General features: G+C 48.3%; 6 protein-coding genes across 6 annotated transcripts; 2 read left to right on the forward strand and 4 right to left on the reverse strand.

Annotated features, from left to right (window-relative positions):
- Positions 1 to 141: 141 nt before the first annotated feature.
- On the reverse strand, positions 142 to 778 carry N7516_011259 (DUF2462 domain-containing protein). The gene is made up of 3 exons (XM_057223977.1): positions 667 to 778; positions 453 to 534; positions 142 to 333 (listed from the first exon to the last, which is right to left on the reverse strand). The coding sequence occupies exons 1-3, from the start codon at positions 714 to 716 to the stop codon at positions 151 to 153; spliced, it is 315 nt and encodes a 104-aa protein (XP_057069117.1). The 5' UTR covers positions 717 to 778; the 3' UTR covers positions 142 to 150.
- A 1649-nt stretch (positions 779 to 2427) lies between these two features.
- On the reverse strand, positions 2428 to 3297 carry N7516_011260 (uncharacterized protein; the record flags this gene model as incomplete). The annotated part of the gene is made up of 1 exon (XM_057223978.1): positions 2428 to 3297. The coding sequence occupies one exon, from the start codon at positions 3295 to 3297 to the stop codon at positions 2428 to 2430; it is 870 nt and encodes a 289-aa protein (XP_057069118.1).
- A 364-nt stretch (positions 3298 to 3661) lies between these two features.
- Positions 3662 to 5840, forward strand: N7516_011261 (putative GTPase NOG2; the record flags this gene model as incomplete). The annotated part of the gene is made up of 4 exons (XM_057223979.1): positions 3662 to 3759; positions 3824 to 4571; positions 4990 to 5535; positions 5589 to 5840. 4 exons carry the CDS (start codon positions 3662 to 3664, stop codon positions 5838 to 5840), a joined length of 1644 nt encoding a protein of 547 aa, XP_057069119.1.
- A 645-nt stretch (positions 5841 to 6485) lies between these two features.
- N7516_011262 (uncharacterized protein) lies at positions 6486 to 8952 on the reverse strand (the record flags this gene model as incomplete). The annotated part of the gene is given in 5 exon segments (XM_057223980.1): positions 6486 to 7533; positions 7589 to 8155; positions 8205 to 8229; positions 8281 to 8726; positions 8738 to 8952. The coding sequence occupies 5 exon segments, from the start codon at positions 8950 to 8952 to the stop codon at positions 6486 to 6488; spliced, it is 2301 nt and encodes a 766-aa protein (XP_057069120.1).
- Positions 8953 to 9362: 410 nt separating this feature from the next.
- On the forward strand, positions 9363 to 11505 carry N7516_011263 (protein kinase IKS1; the record flags this gene model as incomplete). Its single annotated transcript, XM_057223981.1, has 2 exons — positions 9363 to 9418; positions 9465 to 11505. The coding sequence occupies 2 exons, from the start codon at positions 9363 to 9365 to the stop codon at positions 11503 to 11505; spliced, it is 2097 nt and encodes a 698-aa protein (XP_057069121.1).
- A 285-nt stretch (positions 11506 to 11790) lies between these two features.
- On the reverse strand, positions 11791 to 14225 carry N7516_011264 (Zn(II)2Cys6 transcription factor; the record flags this gene model as incomplete). Its single annotated transcript, XM_057223982.1, has 5 exons — positions 11791 to 11913; positions 11979 to 13301; positions 13381 to 13412; positions 13477 to 14099; positions 14161 to 14225. The coding sequence occupies 5 exons, from the start codon at positions 14223 to 14225 to the stop codon at positions 11791 to 11793; spliced, it is 2166 nt and encodes a 721-aa protein (XP_057069122.1).
- Positions 14226 to 14457: the final 232 nt, after the last annotated feature.

The following is a 14457-nucleotide window of genomic DNA, read 5'->3' on the forward strand; positions in this document are numbered from 1 at the left end:
AGACCACCAAAACCAAAAAAAGACAATAGAAATAGGGTATCGATTTCATGCACTCATATAACGAGCTCTGTATAGACGAATTGCAAACACGATCGAATCAGACCAAAACATCTCAATCTTTAAAACATTGAATTCCCCACAACCGCAAATTCAAGTCGCCTTCTTAGGACCAGACTTCAATCCTGCATCCTTGCGAGCCAAAGTCCCATCCTTGCGAGCCGCATTCCGCTCCTTCTGCAGACGGTCCTTCTTTCCACCAGACAGTAGCTCGAGATGGCCTGCCTTTGTTGCCAGACTGCGTTCTGTCATTGAGACGAGGCCGGATGTGAGTTTCTAAGAGCGGTGTTAGTGATTTTTTGTCTTTCTTGTGCTTGTTCTTGTATCATAGAGCGCAGAGCACGAGTGCAATCTGCATCGAGGAGATGGAGACTCGGAAGCATATCGGTGCGTACCTTGGTCAGTTTCTTCTGCTTGATCAGGCCGGCTTTCTTGGGCGCGACGGAGCGGACACCGGGTCTTGTGGTCTTGGCGGGCCTGGTGAGTGGGTGTGTTAGTTTAGTTTTTTTTGGAGAATTTCTCCTGGGTAGACGGATGGGACTGTGTCTGTCGTCTGTAGTGGTTGTGGTTGTGGTTGTGGTTGTGGTTTTGCCTCTGAGTGGCACTTACTTCCTGCCTGGGCCGCCGGGACCGGCCTTTTTCAATGATCCTTGCACCATGGTTGTGTTGGGGTGGAGGTTGGTATGGAGGGAATATGTATGTAGATGGACACAAGAGAAAGACGTAGATGAATTTTGTAAAGTAGCACTGCCAGCAGCACGAAGTGATTCTGGGCTTTCTGTTTCTTTTTTCGGGGGGTTGCCGGAGGGAAAATTGCTTATCGGCTTATCTGGATCACGTGCGTTATGGGCCTGGGGCATGTATTTTCCGCTCCGAAGTATACAACAACTACGCATTTGGCTGAGGGATATAATTTTGGAGATGATGATGATAAAAAATGACCGATAAAGGGGAAAAAAGAGTATAAACACGAGAACGACTAGTCCAGGTAGTGGAAGATCTTTGGCACTTCTCTCATAGTACACAGGTGCAACCTGTTACCACTAGGCCACCTGCTGTTGGGGACACTAGTATTAGGTTGCACTTCCTTTAACTTATATTTTTCTTAAATATTCTGCTTTGTTTGTGTATCAAGCTGAGTGGGCGTGGTCTATACCCTAGACCCATGCATATGCATTAGAGGAATATGATGAAATTTATTCTAGAACTTATAATCCATCTCTAGGGCAGCGGGAAGTGTGTGGTCAATATATATGTTGGTAAATATATATGTTGGTATTTCTATGATGGATGACGGTGGCCTCAGGCCAGAACTACATGTCTGCTGTTTCAAGTCTCCAGGACTCTCGTACATGCAATTTGAAGGCTTTCAAGTTTCCTATTCTTCTATTAGGCACAACACATGTGATTTCATTCGATGGTTGCTAGGAAGATAAAGAAAACCACCAACCCAGCTAGACAGCACATAGCCCAAGTAAACACCAGAAAGAAGTAAGCGCATCTCTATGGTACCTGGGCATCCACGATATGCATAGTTGAACCAAACCTGTCCCTCAATTGGCTTTCTGAAGGAACCAGGGCATTGACTAGTATAACAAAGAGCTACAGTCTAGTGCACTTTGAACATGGAAAACTGTTATTCCAACAATCATGACTGTGATGGGGATATGGAAGATCGCGTATTTGATGAAGAATATTGGCGAGGTGATGGTGTAGACATTACTGGATTGGGTTATCCTGCATTCTGGAGCGGCATACTCTGTTGTCCAAATAATTTTTTGAGGACACTTTTCTTCAAATTTCCTTCTTATGGTTCCACTTCCATTGTTGTCTCTTGCTGTTGTTGTTGTTGTTTCCTGTTCATTGTTTGTCATAGTAGAATACTTTAATATCAATGTCCATGTTTATATTTTATATTTAATCTTTTAATTATGATCGAAAGCCTAAGTAATCAACAATGCCACACTAAAGATCATTTTGACCTGCGATATTAAGACGGTATACATGTGTACCCATCTCGCCACGCTTTAAACCCACCAAGAACAGAAGATGTCTACAATACATATAGGGATTCCTTCTTTTGATAGGCTGGTGGATGCTCAAATTTGACGGTTGCTGATGGAGTCTAGGGCTTGGATACGGTGCGGTGGGTTACGAACTTTGAAGGTGGCTAGCTAAATGAGACTGTTTTGGCATAGTCCGGCCATTCAGTTGTATGCTCTCTTAGGGGGACCTTGCTTGTGTTGGCATTGGATCGCAGTGGGAACTCGACTTGAGAAAATGAAAGGATCTCAAAGGATCTCTTGATTTGAGTTTTGAAATGCTATAGCTTGATAGATATTGTACATGATGCCACAAAAAAAAAAACGGTTACTCTCTCATCTTACCTCCAGTAAGTGCCTCGCCAAGCTTCTTAACACGCTCCTGAGAGACATCCCAGCGAACAGCCTCGTTGGCACGGGTCTTGTTGGCAAGGTTGAACACAGTCGGGGGGTTACCCAGGTTCCAGATGTTCTCGCCGGGCTGGTGGTCGTTGCGCCACGCCGGGTTCTCGCCCTCGGGGAATACACGGTCGATTTCAGCAGTGAGCTGCTCCTCAGTAGTGATGAAAGTGCGAGCATTCACATACAACGACTGGAGGTGCTCCTTCCGCTCAATCTCTTTTTGTGCCTGCTTGGCTTCCAGACGTGCCTGAGAGATCGTAAGGCGTTCCTCGCGGTTGGGGTCGGGCAAGACTGGCTGTTTGTGGGGCATCATCGCCTCGATGGTAGATGGCCGAGTGAGGCGCTCATCCTCACGCTGGGGTTGCTGAAGAATGCGGTCCCGCCGATTCTGACTCTCAAGACTGCGGCTGACAATCTTTGAATCCGAGGACCGTTTCCGCGAGTACAGGTCTCGCAGACCGTCCCGCAGGTTCTGTCTCCGCAGATCCGCCATCTTGTGCTTCCATTCCTGCTTCTCGGGGTTGCTGCTATTTGGGCTCACTACCCGTTCCGACTTGGGGAGTTGTGTGACTGCATTGAGATATTGTATCCGGGGCTTGTCCGCTCGGCGGGCCGGGAAGAGCTCGCGAGGCACGGGGAGAGTACCCCTGACGTGAGGCTTGCGGGGGTTGGTGGGCTGGATAATTCTCGGCACATCGATGAAGTGAGGCGATTCGGGCCCGACTCGAAGGTTGGAGGAGGAAGCAAATCCACGGACCTGCACAGTGGCAGTCCGGCTATTGCGGAGGACAGACATGCAGCGCAATTCAACCCTGTCACTCCGGGGAGTGATAAAACAGGCAGGGGATAGTTGCAAAGTAAATGATTGAATCAAAGGTCAATGACACGACCTTCAATTAAGCCGGGATGTAAACTGAGTTTGATTACCGTATAATAGGGAGGATACGCAGTCGTGTAAGTCGGAAGAAACAAGAAGCGATTTTCCCTTGGCCCGTGCACGGTAATGTCTTGGCGCCAAAAAAAAATAATTCCTTCGCCGCCTTTTATTTTTCTTCTTCTCTTCTTTGCACTCTGCCACTCTCTGTGTTTGGTCTTGCCTTCGATTTTTTTTTCGTCAGGCACTTACTTCTCCCTTCACATTTCAACCCACAACCGCTATCATGGGTACAGGAAAGAAGGAGGCCGCTCGTAAAGTGCGGCAGGGGAAGCCCAACGATGGCATGGCCAATGTCAAGACCAAAGGTGAAAATTTTTACCGGTATGTACAGCCATAACTAAAATCCCTATTATTCTCAAATAACCAATACTGACTTGCCTCCCAGTGATGCCAAGAAGATCAAGACCTTGAACATGTTCAAGGATGGCACACCGCGCCGCAACGCACAGGGTGATATCACAGTCGCCGCGAGTTATCAGTCCAAAGAGCTGCCCACAGCTCGCATCGAGCCAAACCGTAAATGGTTTGCTAACTCCCGTGTCATCTCACAAGAGGCCTTGAGCTCGTTCCGTGATGCTGTTGCTGAGCGTGCTGCCGATCCGTACCAAGTTCTTCTCAAGACCAACAAGCTCCCCATGAGCTTGATTCGGGACAATGATAAGGTCAACGGCCTGAAGCAACACCAGGCTAAGATGGCCATTGAGACTTCTCCGTTCAATGATACCTTTGGCCCCAAGGCTCAGCGCAAGCGCGTCAAGCTTGGTGTGTCGTCTCTTGAAGACCTCGCTGGCGAAACGGCCAAGATGCAGGACACCTACATCGAGAAGAACGATGAAGGAACTCATGCCGATGGAAGTGCGATTGTTCGTGGTGATGACACTGCCGCGATCGAAGACCTCGGTCTACTCACTACCTCTCGTGAATCTGTCTTCTCCAAGGGACAGAGTAAGCGTATTTGGAACGAACTTTACAAGGTTATCGATTCCTCTGATGTCATCATCCATGTTCTGGATTCCCGTGACCCCGAAGGTACTCGTTGCAGAAGTGTTGAAAAATACGTTCGCGAGGAGGCACCACACAAGCATCTGATCTTCGTGCTGAACAAGTGCGATCTCGTCCCCACTGGCGTTGCTGTAAGTTTCACTACTTCCCGTTTGCCATCCCTTTTTATCACTCTGTTCTTGTTATCCTTTTTCTTGTCCTGCGTTTTTCTGTTATCCCCCTGTTCCATCGCTAAGTCAAGGCTTCTTCCTGCGACTTCGGTCGTGCACGACTTCGGTTGTGCTTGTTTCAATGGAATTCCGTCTGTTACAGCTTTGGTATATTAACACTGGCCCGCACCGAATTTCGTTATGAACCTAGGTTGACTTGCTTTCGTCTTGGAAGCTTGTCGCAAAGGGCCAGCTGTGTTTTGTTTTTGAGTAGAAGTCTGCTTCTGCCTTTTTTGGTGGCATTGTGGCAGTCTTCTTAGTAACATCCCACACATTCTACCTATACACAATGTTTCATTCATTGCTAGTGACTGATTGCTAACTTTGCATCTTTGACTAGGCCGCTTGGGTTCGTCATCTTTCTAAGGACTACCCTTGCCTTGCTTTCCATGCCAATATCAACAACTCTTTCGGCAAGGGTTCTTTGATCTCGCTGCTTCGCCAGTTCTCGTCCCTCCACTCTGACCGCAAGCAGGTGTCTGTTGGCTTGATCGGCTACCCCAACTCGGGCAAGTCTTCCATCATCAACACTCTCCGAAGCAAGAAGGTGTGCACAGTCGCTCCCATTCCTGGTGAGACCAAGGTGTGGCAGTACATTACCCTGATGAAGAGAATCTATCTCATCGATTGTCCTGGTGTGGTTCCGCCCAACGCCAATGACACTGAGGAGGACATCCTTCTTCGTGGAGTCTGCAGAGTGGAGAACGTTCACAACCCAGAGCAATACATTCCGGCTGTTCTCCGCCGTGTCCTGCCCCGTCACCTTGAGCGCACCTACGGTATCAAGCACCAGGAGGACTACCTCGACTGGCTTGCGCTTCTTGCTCGCCAGGGTGGTCGTCTCCTCAAGGGAGGCGAGGCCGATCTGGATGGTGTCGCTAAGATGGTGATCAACGATTTCCTTCGTGGAAAGATCCCTTGGTACACACCTCCCCCAAGGGTACCGGAAAGGGTGATAAGGGCGAGAAGGACGGGGAGCCTGCCGACGGAGTCGAGGGCCGTGAAGGTCGCCTCGGCGAGATGCCCCGCAAGCGCAAGTTGGATGAAAACAACGAGCCTGCTGCCGATGATGCCGAGGCCGAGGCCGAGTCTGAGTCCGCACAGGACGAAGCCGTTGACGCCGAGGACAGCGATGCTGACTCGATCGCCAACTTGGAGGTCAGCGACGTGGAGAGTGGCGAGGAGGAGTGATTGATCCATCGGTGGTCTCTACGGCACTTGAGTGTCATCCCCATTCTGCCCTACGGAAAACAGACAGTCTGCCCTCGTGAGATCGGTTATGTCAGCTCTTGAAACACCAGAGCTTCCAGCCGACTCATTCCTCACCATGTCCGCATTGAGCGGACTTGGCTCTCCACAAGGCATTCGGCGCGTGCTTCTTATCGCACAGAGGTCTGAAGACTGCCTTGCGACATGTCGCCCAGGCCCGAAGAGCGCCTGTCATCCAAAAGCCGCGTCATCAATCGTGAGCATCCCAGTACTTAATTTGTACAACCCTAGGAGTTTTGGTGTTTTTCAGTCACTAGCTCCAACTCAGATACCCGATTCGATGAGGAATCAAAATGAATGAAAATAATTATTACTTGAATCCTTTCTTGTTCAGAGTAGCTGTAATTGGTATCTTCGTACACGTTTCTCTATAACCCAGCCTTCTACCTGCGGCTGAGCTGCCCGCGAACAGTTGGAAGTTGAGATAAGTTTGGTTCCAAGCTTGTGGTCCCGCTCCTCAACCACGGGTTCAATCCGGGGAAAAAAGGCCTGGTGGAAAATAGCGACATCCTCGGTTAAATTCATCTTAACTGGGTAATTTGTAACAAAATCGCACTGATTTCGTCCTTATTGTTTCAATTGATCCTTCCAAGGTGCTGGCCGATCTAAAATGGGTCGAAGACCATTGTAGTTTCGATGCCGGCTCGGTACCATCCTCAGAAGATCAAGCACATTAAGCCCACTACCTGGATCTCGGATGGATGGATCAGCCCCAGCACGCAGGAGGATATCTACAACCTCAAATTTGAATCGAAGACTAGCAATCCACACTGATGTAGCTCCAATACGGCCGCCAGGAGCATTGATATCGATGTCTGGTTCGGAAGCGAGAATAGACTCGACGACTGGAACCATGCCAAATGAGGCGGCGTAGTATAGAGGATGCGTCCCGTCAATGGCTACAGCATCATTCGTGTTCGAACCAGCGGTTGTCCGTAACAAAGTCTGTATCCATGTGCCGTAATTGCCCCGGCCGGGAAGAGATCTTGTGCCGAAGAATTTATGGATCATGTCCTCCTTGGGACCCCCAAAGCTGCAAGCTGCACCATGCTGGGGCCAGAAGTTTGCGGCATAATTCAAAAAAGGATGCTTCTCTCGTACTTTGGCTGGGGTTTCGGGACATCTTAGATATCCCTGTGCAAAATTGTCGAGACACAGGTACGTGAGACAACTGTGCATGGCTTTCAGGTCTGCGGTTGTAGGATCCAGAGCAAAATATTGGACGCGAGATGAGCGGATCCAATCAGACGTTAGGAAATCCTTGATAGACGCATGCGCGAAATTTAGGTAGCCATGTTGGTCCTCGGTGATGAGTCCTTGGCAAATTTCGAGAAGAATATGGGCAGGGACGAGCATCATGTCCTCATTGAGTGTCGTGCTTGTCTCATCCGTGACCACTATTTCGTTAAGACTTGTCAAAGTAAGAGGCTGCTTGGTGAAACTGAGCCAAAATAGAGCCTCATGAGCAATCTTCCAATCATCGGGGGCAATTCTTTCTAACATATTTGCATATGTCTCGCGTAAAGTCCCTGGGAGTGTTTTCAAGGCCTGCCGCATTGCCCGTACAGATCGCTGCGTGCTAAGGTTGTCTAATGAGAGCTGGACCCAGCGGAATCTGCGAGGAAATAATTAGACAACAGAAATCATGGTAAGATCGATACTATACTGACGATCCATCCGCATTTCGAAGAAGAGTGACTTCAATATCCGCTTGGAATTCCGGTGTCAAAGTTCTCAATGTATCATCAGTCTCAAGTCTGTATTTGATAAAAGTGCCAATGTCCCCTCTTGACTTTCCGATTATGTTTAACACGGATGCATTGGGGTGTTTGATGGAACTCATAGCGCTGGTAGTGGTTATAAGCACGCGGATGTTCGTGGACAGACTGGCAAGCCTGAGAAGGGAAGCTTCAAGGAGCTTCATATCATGACTTTCGTTGATTGCATCAACCAGAAGGACAACCTTTGTCTTTTCGGAAGCAGATTTGAGGATGGCAGCTTCGAGAACAGATAATTCGATAGGGAACCTGTGCGCCTGACTTTTTGGACCTTTGTTGTAGACAGACCGTATCTCATCCAATATTGAAGGAATTGTGCCCGAGAGTTGGGCCACAAGTGATCCTAGCACATTTCTTGCGTTCTGGGAGCTAAAATCGCTAATTGTGCAATAAAAATAAGCAAGATACATAGATTGGCCTTGAGAAACCATGGAAGTGAGTTCGTCGGCAACCTGTGCACTATCAAACGTCAGATATAAGAAGGAACCCGATTGTCAACGACACTTACAACAGCGTAGTTTTTCCAGTTCCGGCTTCATAACTATGTCAGTTAAATGCCCTCGAAATTTCCATTGGGTACATACATTTTCCAAAGAGGAAGAAAGCTCGATTTTCGTCTTGGTTGAGAAACGTCTGCAAATGACCGTCGACAAACCATCTACCAGTCCCATTTCTATTTCTTTTCGACGCCCGCAGATGAGAGCTTTCGGGGTTCACAGGAGCTATCCATCGCAGAAGCTCTCTGTTAGCAAATTGGTTCCGCTCTTGAGCTCGAATCCGCAAGTCTTCCTTCAATGTGTTTGCCAGATCACAAATCTCATTCTGCATCTCCCGATCCACCGATTTATGGTCTGCAATGAGAACCAGTATCAACCACGATTTGACTCTTTCCAGACGGATGAGATGCTCATTGACTTCCGTCTGAGTAAAAGGCCATTTCAGAGCTTGCTTGAGGCGCTTAAACTTGGTCTCTGCCGTTTTCAAGTCCATGAGTAAGGATTGGAGGAACTCATTTGTTGTATGCAACACTCTCGCCATGACATCGCGGTCAAATGAACTTGTTTCTGATTCCTCCCATTTGGGGGATCATTTATCTGTGCTGCCAGATGCTCCAAGATCCCTTTTAGTGCAAAGAGCTCTCCGCTGAGTTTTCGCACTTCGGACTTTGCCGTCTGCACCGTTTTGGCATATTGGATCAGGCTCGATAGCACATGGCTGACCTCTATCACGAGACTGGTGATGGAAATCGGGTCCATTGGGATTCAAATATTCAAATCAGGCTAGAATTGGGGTCCTGTTCACGTATTTGAGGTGATTATCAGGCTATATTGAAAGTGTGTGCGTTGTGCAGCGTTGTGTAAGCTGTACCCCGCACTCATAGATCAGCCTACAACATAGTGTTGCTGTTTCAACTTTTGTGGGAATACTCGAATTGGGTCTCGATTTGGCCGCAACTTCGAGTTTCCTGGGATAGAGTATAAATAGTCTCCAATTTCATCTTATTGTCTATAAAAGAGTACAGACAAGGAATATAAGGAAGGTTAAGAGTAATATTGACCAAATTGACACTATCCACCGCCGTGTACTCACCGCCCACCGCCCACCGCCCCCATCGTCATCGATGGCAGCTTGTATTGTATCCTCATTCCCTCACATCGATGCTCGAATGCCCGTCGATATGTCTATGGTCCCCTACAATAGGGGCAACTCCGATGTTGTTTTGTAAGTGACCTTCAAATCTATGCTACTAGTTATCTAATTGGAACAGGCGGCACAATGACTCGGTGGTAGTCTTTGACCGTGATTCTCAGCAGCTCGTTCTCCGCAATACGTCAGATGAAGACATTGACAATCTGGAGCTAGCCAACTGCCCATTCTGCCGTCGTTCAATGCGCGATAATAATAGAGAACGACATTGTGGGGATACTGAACCCGAAGGCGAATTCATTAACCCAAACTACTTTCGCATGCTCAACAATAGCCTCCCCAGCTCCGCAACATCCTCAAGGCCTCCTTCTCCAAGCCATCCAAGCCACCGCCTTGTTCAGCCTGCCCTACCTCGTGGACCTACCAATGACAGGCCCGTCCAACCTGCCTCATCCCAACAGCCATCGCCGCAGGGAATCTCCTCTGCAGCATTCAGCCCAGATTACTTCAAGAGGTTCTTTGTGGAGGAACGAGTTTTGGGCAAAGGTGGAAAAGGGGTCGTACTACTAGTGAAACATGTCCTAGATAGTGTGTCCCTTGGTCATTATGCATGCAAGCGTGTCCCCGTCGGCGATGATCATGAGTGGCTGGAAAAGGTTCTGGGCGAAGTGCAGCTGTTACAGCATCTCTCGCACCAGAATCTTGTCTCCTACCGTCATGTCTGGCTGGAAAATGCGAAGATAAGCACATTCGGTCCGAGTGTGCCTTGTGCATTTATTCTACAGCAATATTGCAATGCCGGTGATTTACATGATTACATCTGTGGCTCTGTTCAAACCCAGACCACTGCGCAGCAATTGAAGGACCGCCTCCGCCGTAAATCTAAGGGTGAACCAGAACCTCGAACCCAACTGGGAGGAGCTCGCACGCTGCAGTTGGATGAAATTTATTCTTTCTTCCGTGATATCACCTCTGGACTCCGGTATCTCCACGCCAATGGATATATCCATCGTGATCTGAAGCCACACAACTGCCTGCTCCACGAGACAGGTGATGGTATTAGAGTTTTGGTCAGCGATTTCGGTGAGGTGCAATCTCAAAATGCAATGCGCAAGTCGACTGGTGCAACAGGTACTCTTTCATATTGCGCACCCGAAGTTCTTCGCCAGCAATATACCGACGGACCATTCGGTAATTTTACGTTCAAGTCCGATATTTTCTCACTCGGAATGATCCTTTACTTTCTTTGTTTCGCAGCCCTTCCATATGCGAATGCGGACATTATAAATGAAGAAAAAGAAGACTTGGATCAACTCCGTGCAGAGATCACCAGCTGGGCTGGATTTGATCACGCACGAGCTATCCGCTCTGATCTCCCGGACAAGCTCTATAAGTTCCTAGAGCGCCTGCTCTCGGTTGATTCCAGCCGGCGGCCCTCAGCTGATGAGGTGTTAAACGGCATCCAAGTCGGTGCCAATTCAAATGAACACTTCCGCTTTAGGAAAGCTAGTTCGGGCAGCTCGGGAAGCTCCGACCTGCCTGGGGCTCGAATCCGCCCATTAGATAGCCAACAACCATCAGTAGAGCGAGCACTCTCTCCCACCAAATCTCTGCACCGAAACCCAGCATCTTTCCGGCGTGACTCGGTACATGACTCCAGTCATTTTCGAGGCAATAAGGCGCCTGTGTCTGACACCCACCCAGAGGGCCCTTCTGTTAGTCCAGATCAAGAATTGATCGTCCGGCGTCGCTACTCTACTTCCCCTCCGTCATCTCCAGCCCAACCTCCTCATGAATCATCATCGCCCGTCGACCCACAGCCTCATCCTAAACCAATCCCTCAAGGTCATCTTCTCCCACCCCCACCGAGCCGCTTCCCCATCCTTAATTCCTTGGCATCTTTGAGCCCATTCCCATCCTCGTCTGTCCTACAGCTCAGTCTCTTCCTCGTCAAGATCACATCTCTTCTTCATCCATGTTCACCGCTGGCCGTCAACCCCTGGATCCTCTACCCTCTTCTACTCTCTGCAGCATTTACTCTAACATCTCGCAGCATTCAAACCCAGACTCTTTCCGTATTTCTACACCTTCTGGTCGTCGGGCTGGGTTTCCGTCTAGGTGCCCTGTGTATCTGGCGCAGAAACTCAGAGATGAACTTGTGAATATTCTACGATGCATTGCATCTATTTTTTTTCCGGCCCTTTTAATGTACATCTACATGTGACTCTCACGATGATGCCCCTGATATTTTTTTAACGAGTTGATGAGATATTTCATTGCATACATGGAGGCAGGCAGCTACCCTCAGTGTAATGTACAAAAGGTTATTGAATTTTACACAGCAGACTCTGGGATCAAATATTTATTGAGCTTAAAGCCTAGGTAAATCACAAATAGTCAAACAGCTTTGCTTTCCTATCTCTGAGACAGCTACTTTGATGCTGTAGCTAATTATACGCGAAAGGGTCAAATGCTCCAGGAACATCCATAAATAACCCACCCATATCATTGCCCGGGTCTAACTGAGGCGCCTCGAGACCAGAGTTCTGGAAATATTGGTCCAACAAGAGCTAGGAGAGAGGTAAGATGGTTAGATATCATTCATGATCAATTCAATCTCCATGAAAGGACTTACCCAGTCCAACGTCTCAGACCCATCAATCATTTCCGACATTGGCTCCATGTAGGGCAGCTCCGGGCTCACTTGAGAAATTTCCATAAACGCAGGCTGATCGCACGAGAAAGTAGCCTGACGCTCCGCCACCTTCCGGGCCATCAAGTCCAGTGCCAGCGACGCAATGCGAGATTCCGGTGAACGATGGCTATTGGCAGCCCAAATGCGTTGGGAGGTTTTCAGCGCGGCAATCTCTCTAGAAACAAAGCCGTGGTCTGCGCGCTCGTCTACAAACGCCGTCGTATGAGATTCCAGACGCACGGATATATCCAGACATATCACCATTGCAGCTAGGAGGAAATCGTGGATTGTCAGTGAGGAAAGCATCCACTGGTCTTCGTGTAGACGGCCACCTGGCTGAAATGCTTGATGCAAATCTACTTGGCGGGCGAGAATTTCGAGAGCTGCTTCCACACAGAAACGTCGTGAAGTCTCGAATTTGGCGTCTTGGTGCTCGTATCGGATATACCGTCGGTGTAGAACGACGAGTCCTTTCAGGTATAGGAGTTCGATGTTGCAGCGGTTTAGGATCATCTCAGATGAATCCATGAGGGATTGATTGGTGTCTCTCCGTTTTAGGGAGTCAGGAAGCAGACTGTAAGCACCTCTCATCTCGGCGTCCAAAGTAAGGGTCCTGCTGTAAGATGGTGTTGCGAGGGAAATTGCATGTGCAACGATCTTTTTGAAGATGCTCATTACGCCAGCCTTGGAGGTAAAATAGAGGAAAGGAGTGTATTCTGAAGACGGGCGAGATGGGGGCAACGCCGACATCCGAACCTGGAGATCGGAGTCGTTTAGGTTCCTGGGAACATGGGTGTCACAACATTCAGCCGGTATCATGCTTGGAAGGCCTAGCTGGAAACTCAAGAGCGCGTCGAGCTGGAAGATCTGCAGCCACACCCGACGTCTCATTTCGCTATCAAATGGTGTTGTCGTCCCGGGGAAAGTGCTGGGGTCACGGTGGTAGCCCATGCGGAATGCTAACCTCAGTATGATTCCCATGTCGAACCATTGTCGGGAGGTGGTTTTCATGTCGCCCAAAAAGCCACTCTGGAGATACAGAAGCAATGCTTCTAATGCATAGGCATTCGCTGTTCTATATCTTCCCAGCAAAAGGCATTGCGCTGTCTTCAGTTGAAGGATATCGGGAGACGGAATTGTACCATTCAAAGCCCCGTCTGCGTTCATTTTCATGCAGAAATGGGCTGATACACTAATAATACCAAAAAGAAGCGCGATCCAAAGCACGGGGGCTTTGTGCGGTGCTTTCCAGAATTCTTCATACTGTCACAAGTCAGTAAGGGTAACGATTGTTCCATCGATTAGCTTCAAAAAGGAAGTAAACACAAAATATGTAACTCACTTCATCCTGGAATTTCCCCGAGTGCACAATACCTGCCAGTGTCCTGGAATGAGTTATATAGTATATGATGAAGGGTAGTTGCAAATGATATCCTACCTAGTACCATGTATGGAGCATTGAAATATCGAGAGACCAACATATCACAGATAGGGCGCGTTGGCAGCGAGGTAAGAATATCCTTGATATTCAATCGTGCTTCGGCCCCAGGAGCAAGACTCACGTCTGATTGTCCACTTCCACTGTCGTTGGTTGGTTCGCTGAGCGAAAAGGGATCAACGGTAGACAAGCTTTCTCGGACTTCCTTGATATCTTCCAATATAGAAGCCCAGTGATTGGAATCAACATGACTAGTTTTACCGTGATGAGCATGGAAAGTACTGGGCATCACTTTTTCCTGGAGATGTTGGTCTCCGGTGCGAACTTCATTGCTAGTAGCCAGCCGAGCCGTGACGACAGAAACTCCATGAGTACTAGGAAGGCTTCCGCTCTCATTAATTGTATGTGTCCCTTCTAATTGTGGCTGTGTGTTTGTCGAGGACACATTCTCTCCCTCGACAAATGATTGGATCGTATCCTCGAGACGCTTCAGTCTATCACTCAAGGCACGTTCCCTTGAAGTACGCGTCTTACCGCGTACAGCGTTAGAAGCGTATGTGCAATTAAATTCAACATTGCGTTTGATACATGTATCACAGGGTAGAGATCTGTTGCATTTCAGCCTAGGGAAGTGAGTCCACGAGGTCAGATCCTGGGAGTAAGGAGTGTACGATGCATGCTTACTTTCGTGTGCGACATGGTTCACAGGACAGAGGCGGTCGATTTCGTTTTTCAAATTTCAGAGACATTTCCAAGAATGAGCTTAAATAGTCAAGCAAAAGACTTGAAGTTATTCGATTAACAGATTATATCGGAGTATAGAAAAGAAGGGGGGCGGTTCGCAGCGGAGATATTATCTCCATCCCCGGCAAGGTCTGTTATTTGACGGTATTGATACCTTAAAATCCATAATTACACACCTATTTCCGCAAACGGATCTGTGTAATATATACAGAGTAGACGGAGATAATCAAACCCTAT

Source organism: Penicillium verrucosum, assembly GCF_028828655.1.
Source record: "Penicillium verrucosum strain IBT 35672 chromosome Unknown utg000005l_segment0_segment0, whole genome shotgun sequence".
Taxonomy (NCBI): domain Eukaryota; kingdom Fungi; phylum Ascomycota; class Eurotiomycetes; order Eurotiales; family Aspergillaceae; genus Penicillium; species Penicillium verrucosum.

Coding starts and splice junctions, on each gene's coding strand:
- N7516_011259 (XM_057223977.1), bottom strand. CDS start 716: ATGGTGCAAGGATCATTGAAAAAGGCCGGTCCCGGCGGCCCAGGCAGG. Junction 535..666: donor CCCGGCGGCCCAGGCAGGAA/GTAAGTGCCACT, acceptor CCCACTCACCAG/GCCCGCCAAGACCACAAGAC. Junction 334..452: donor AGCAGAAGAAACTGACCAAG/GTACGCACCGAT, acceptor CACCGCTCTTAG/AAACTCACATCCGGCCTCGT.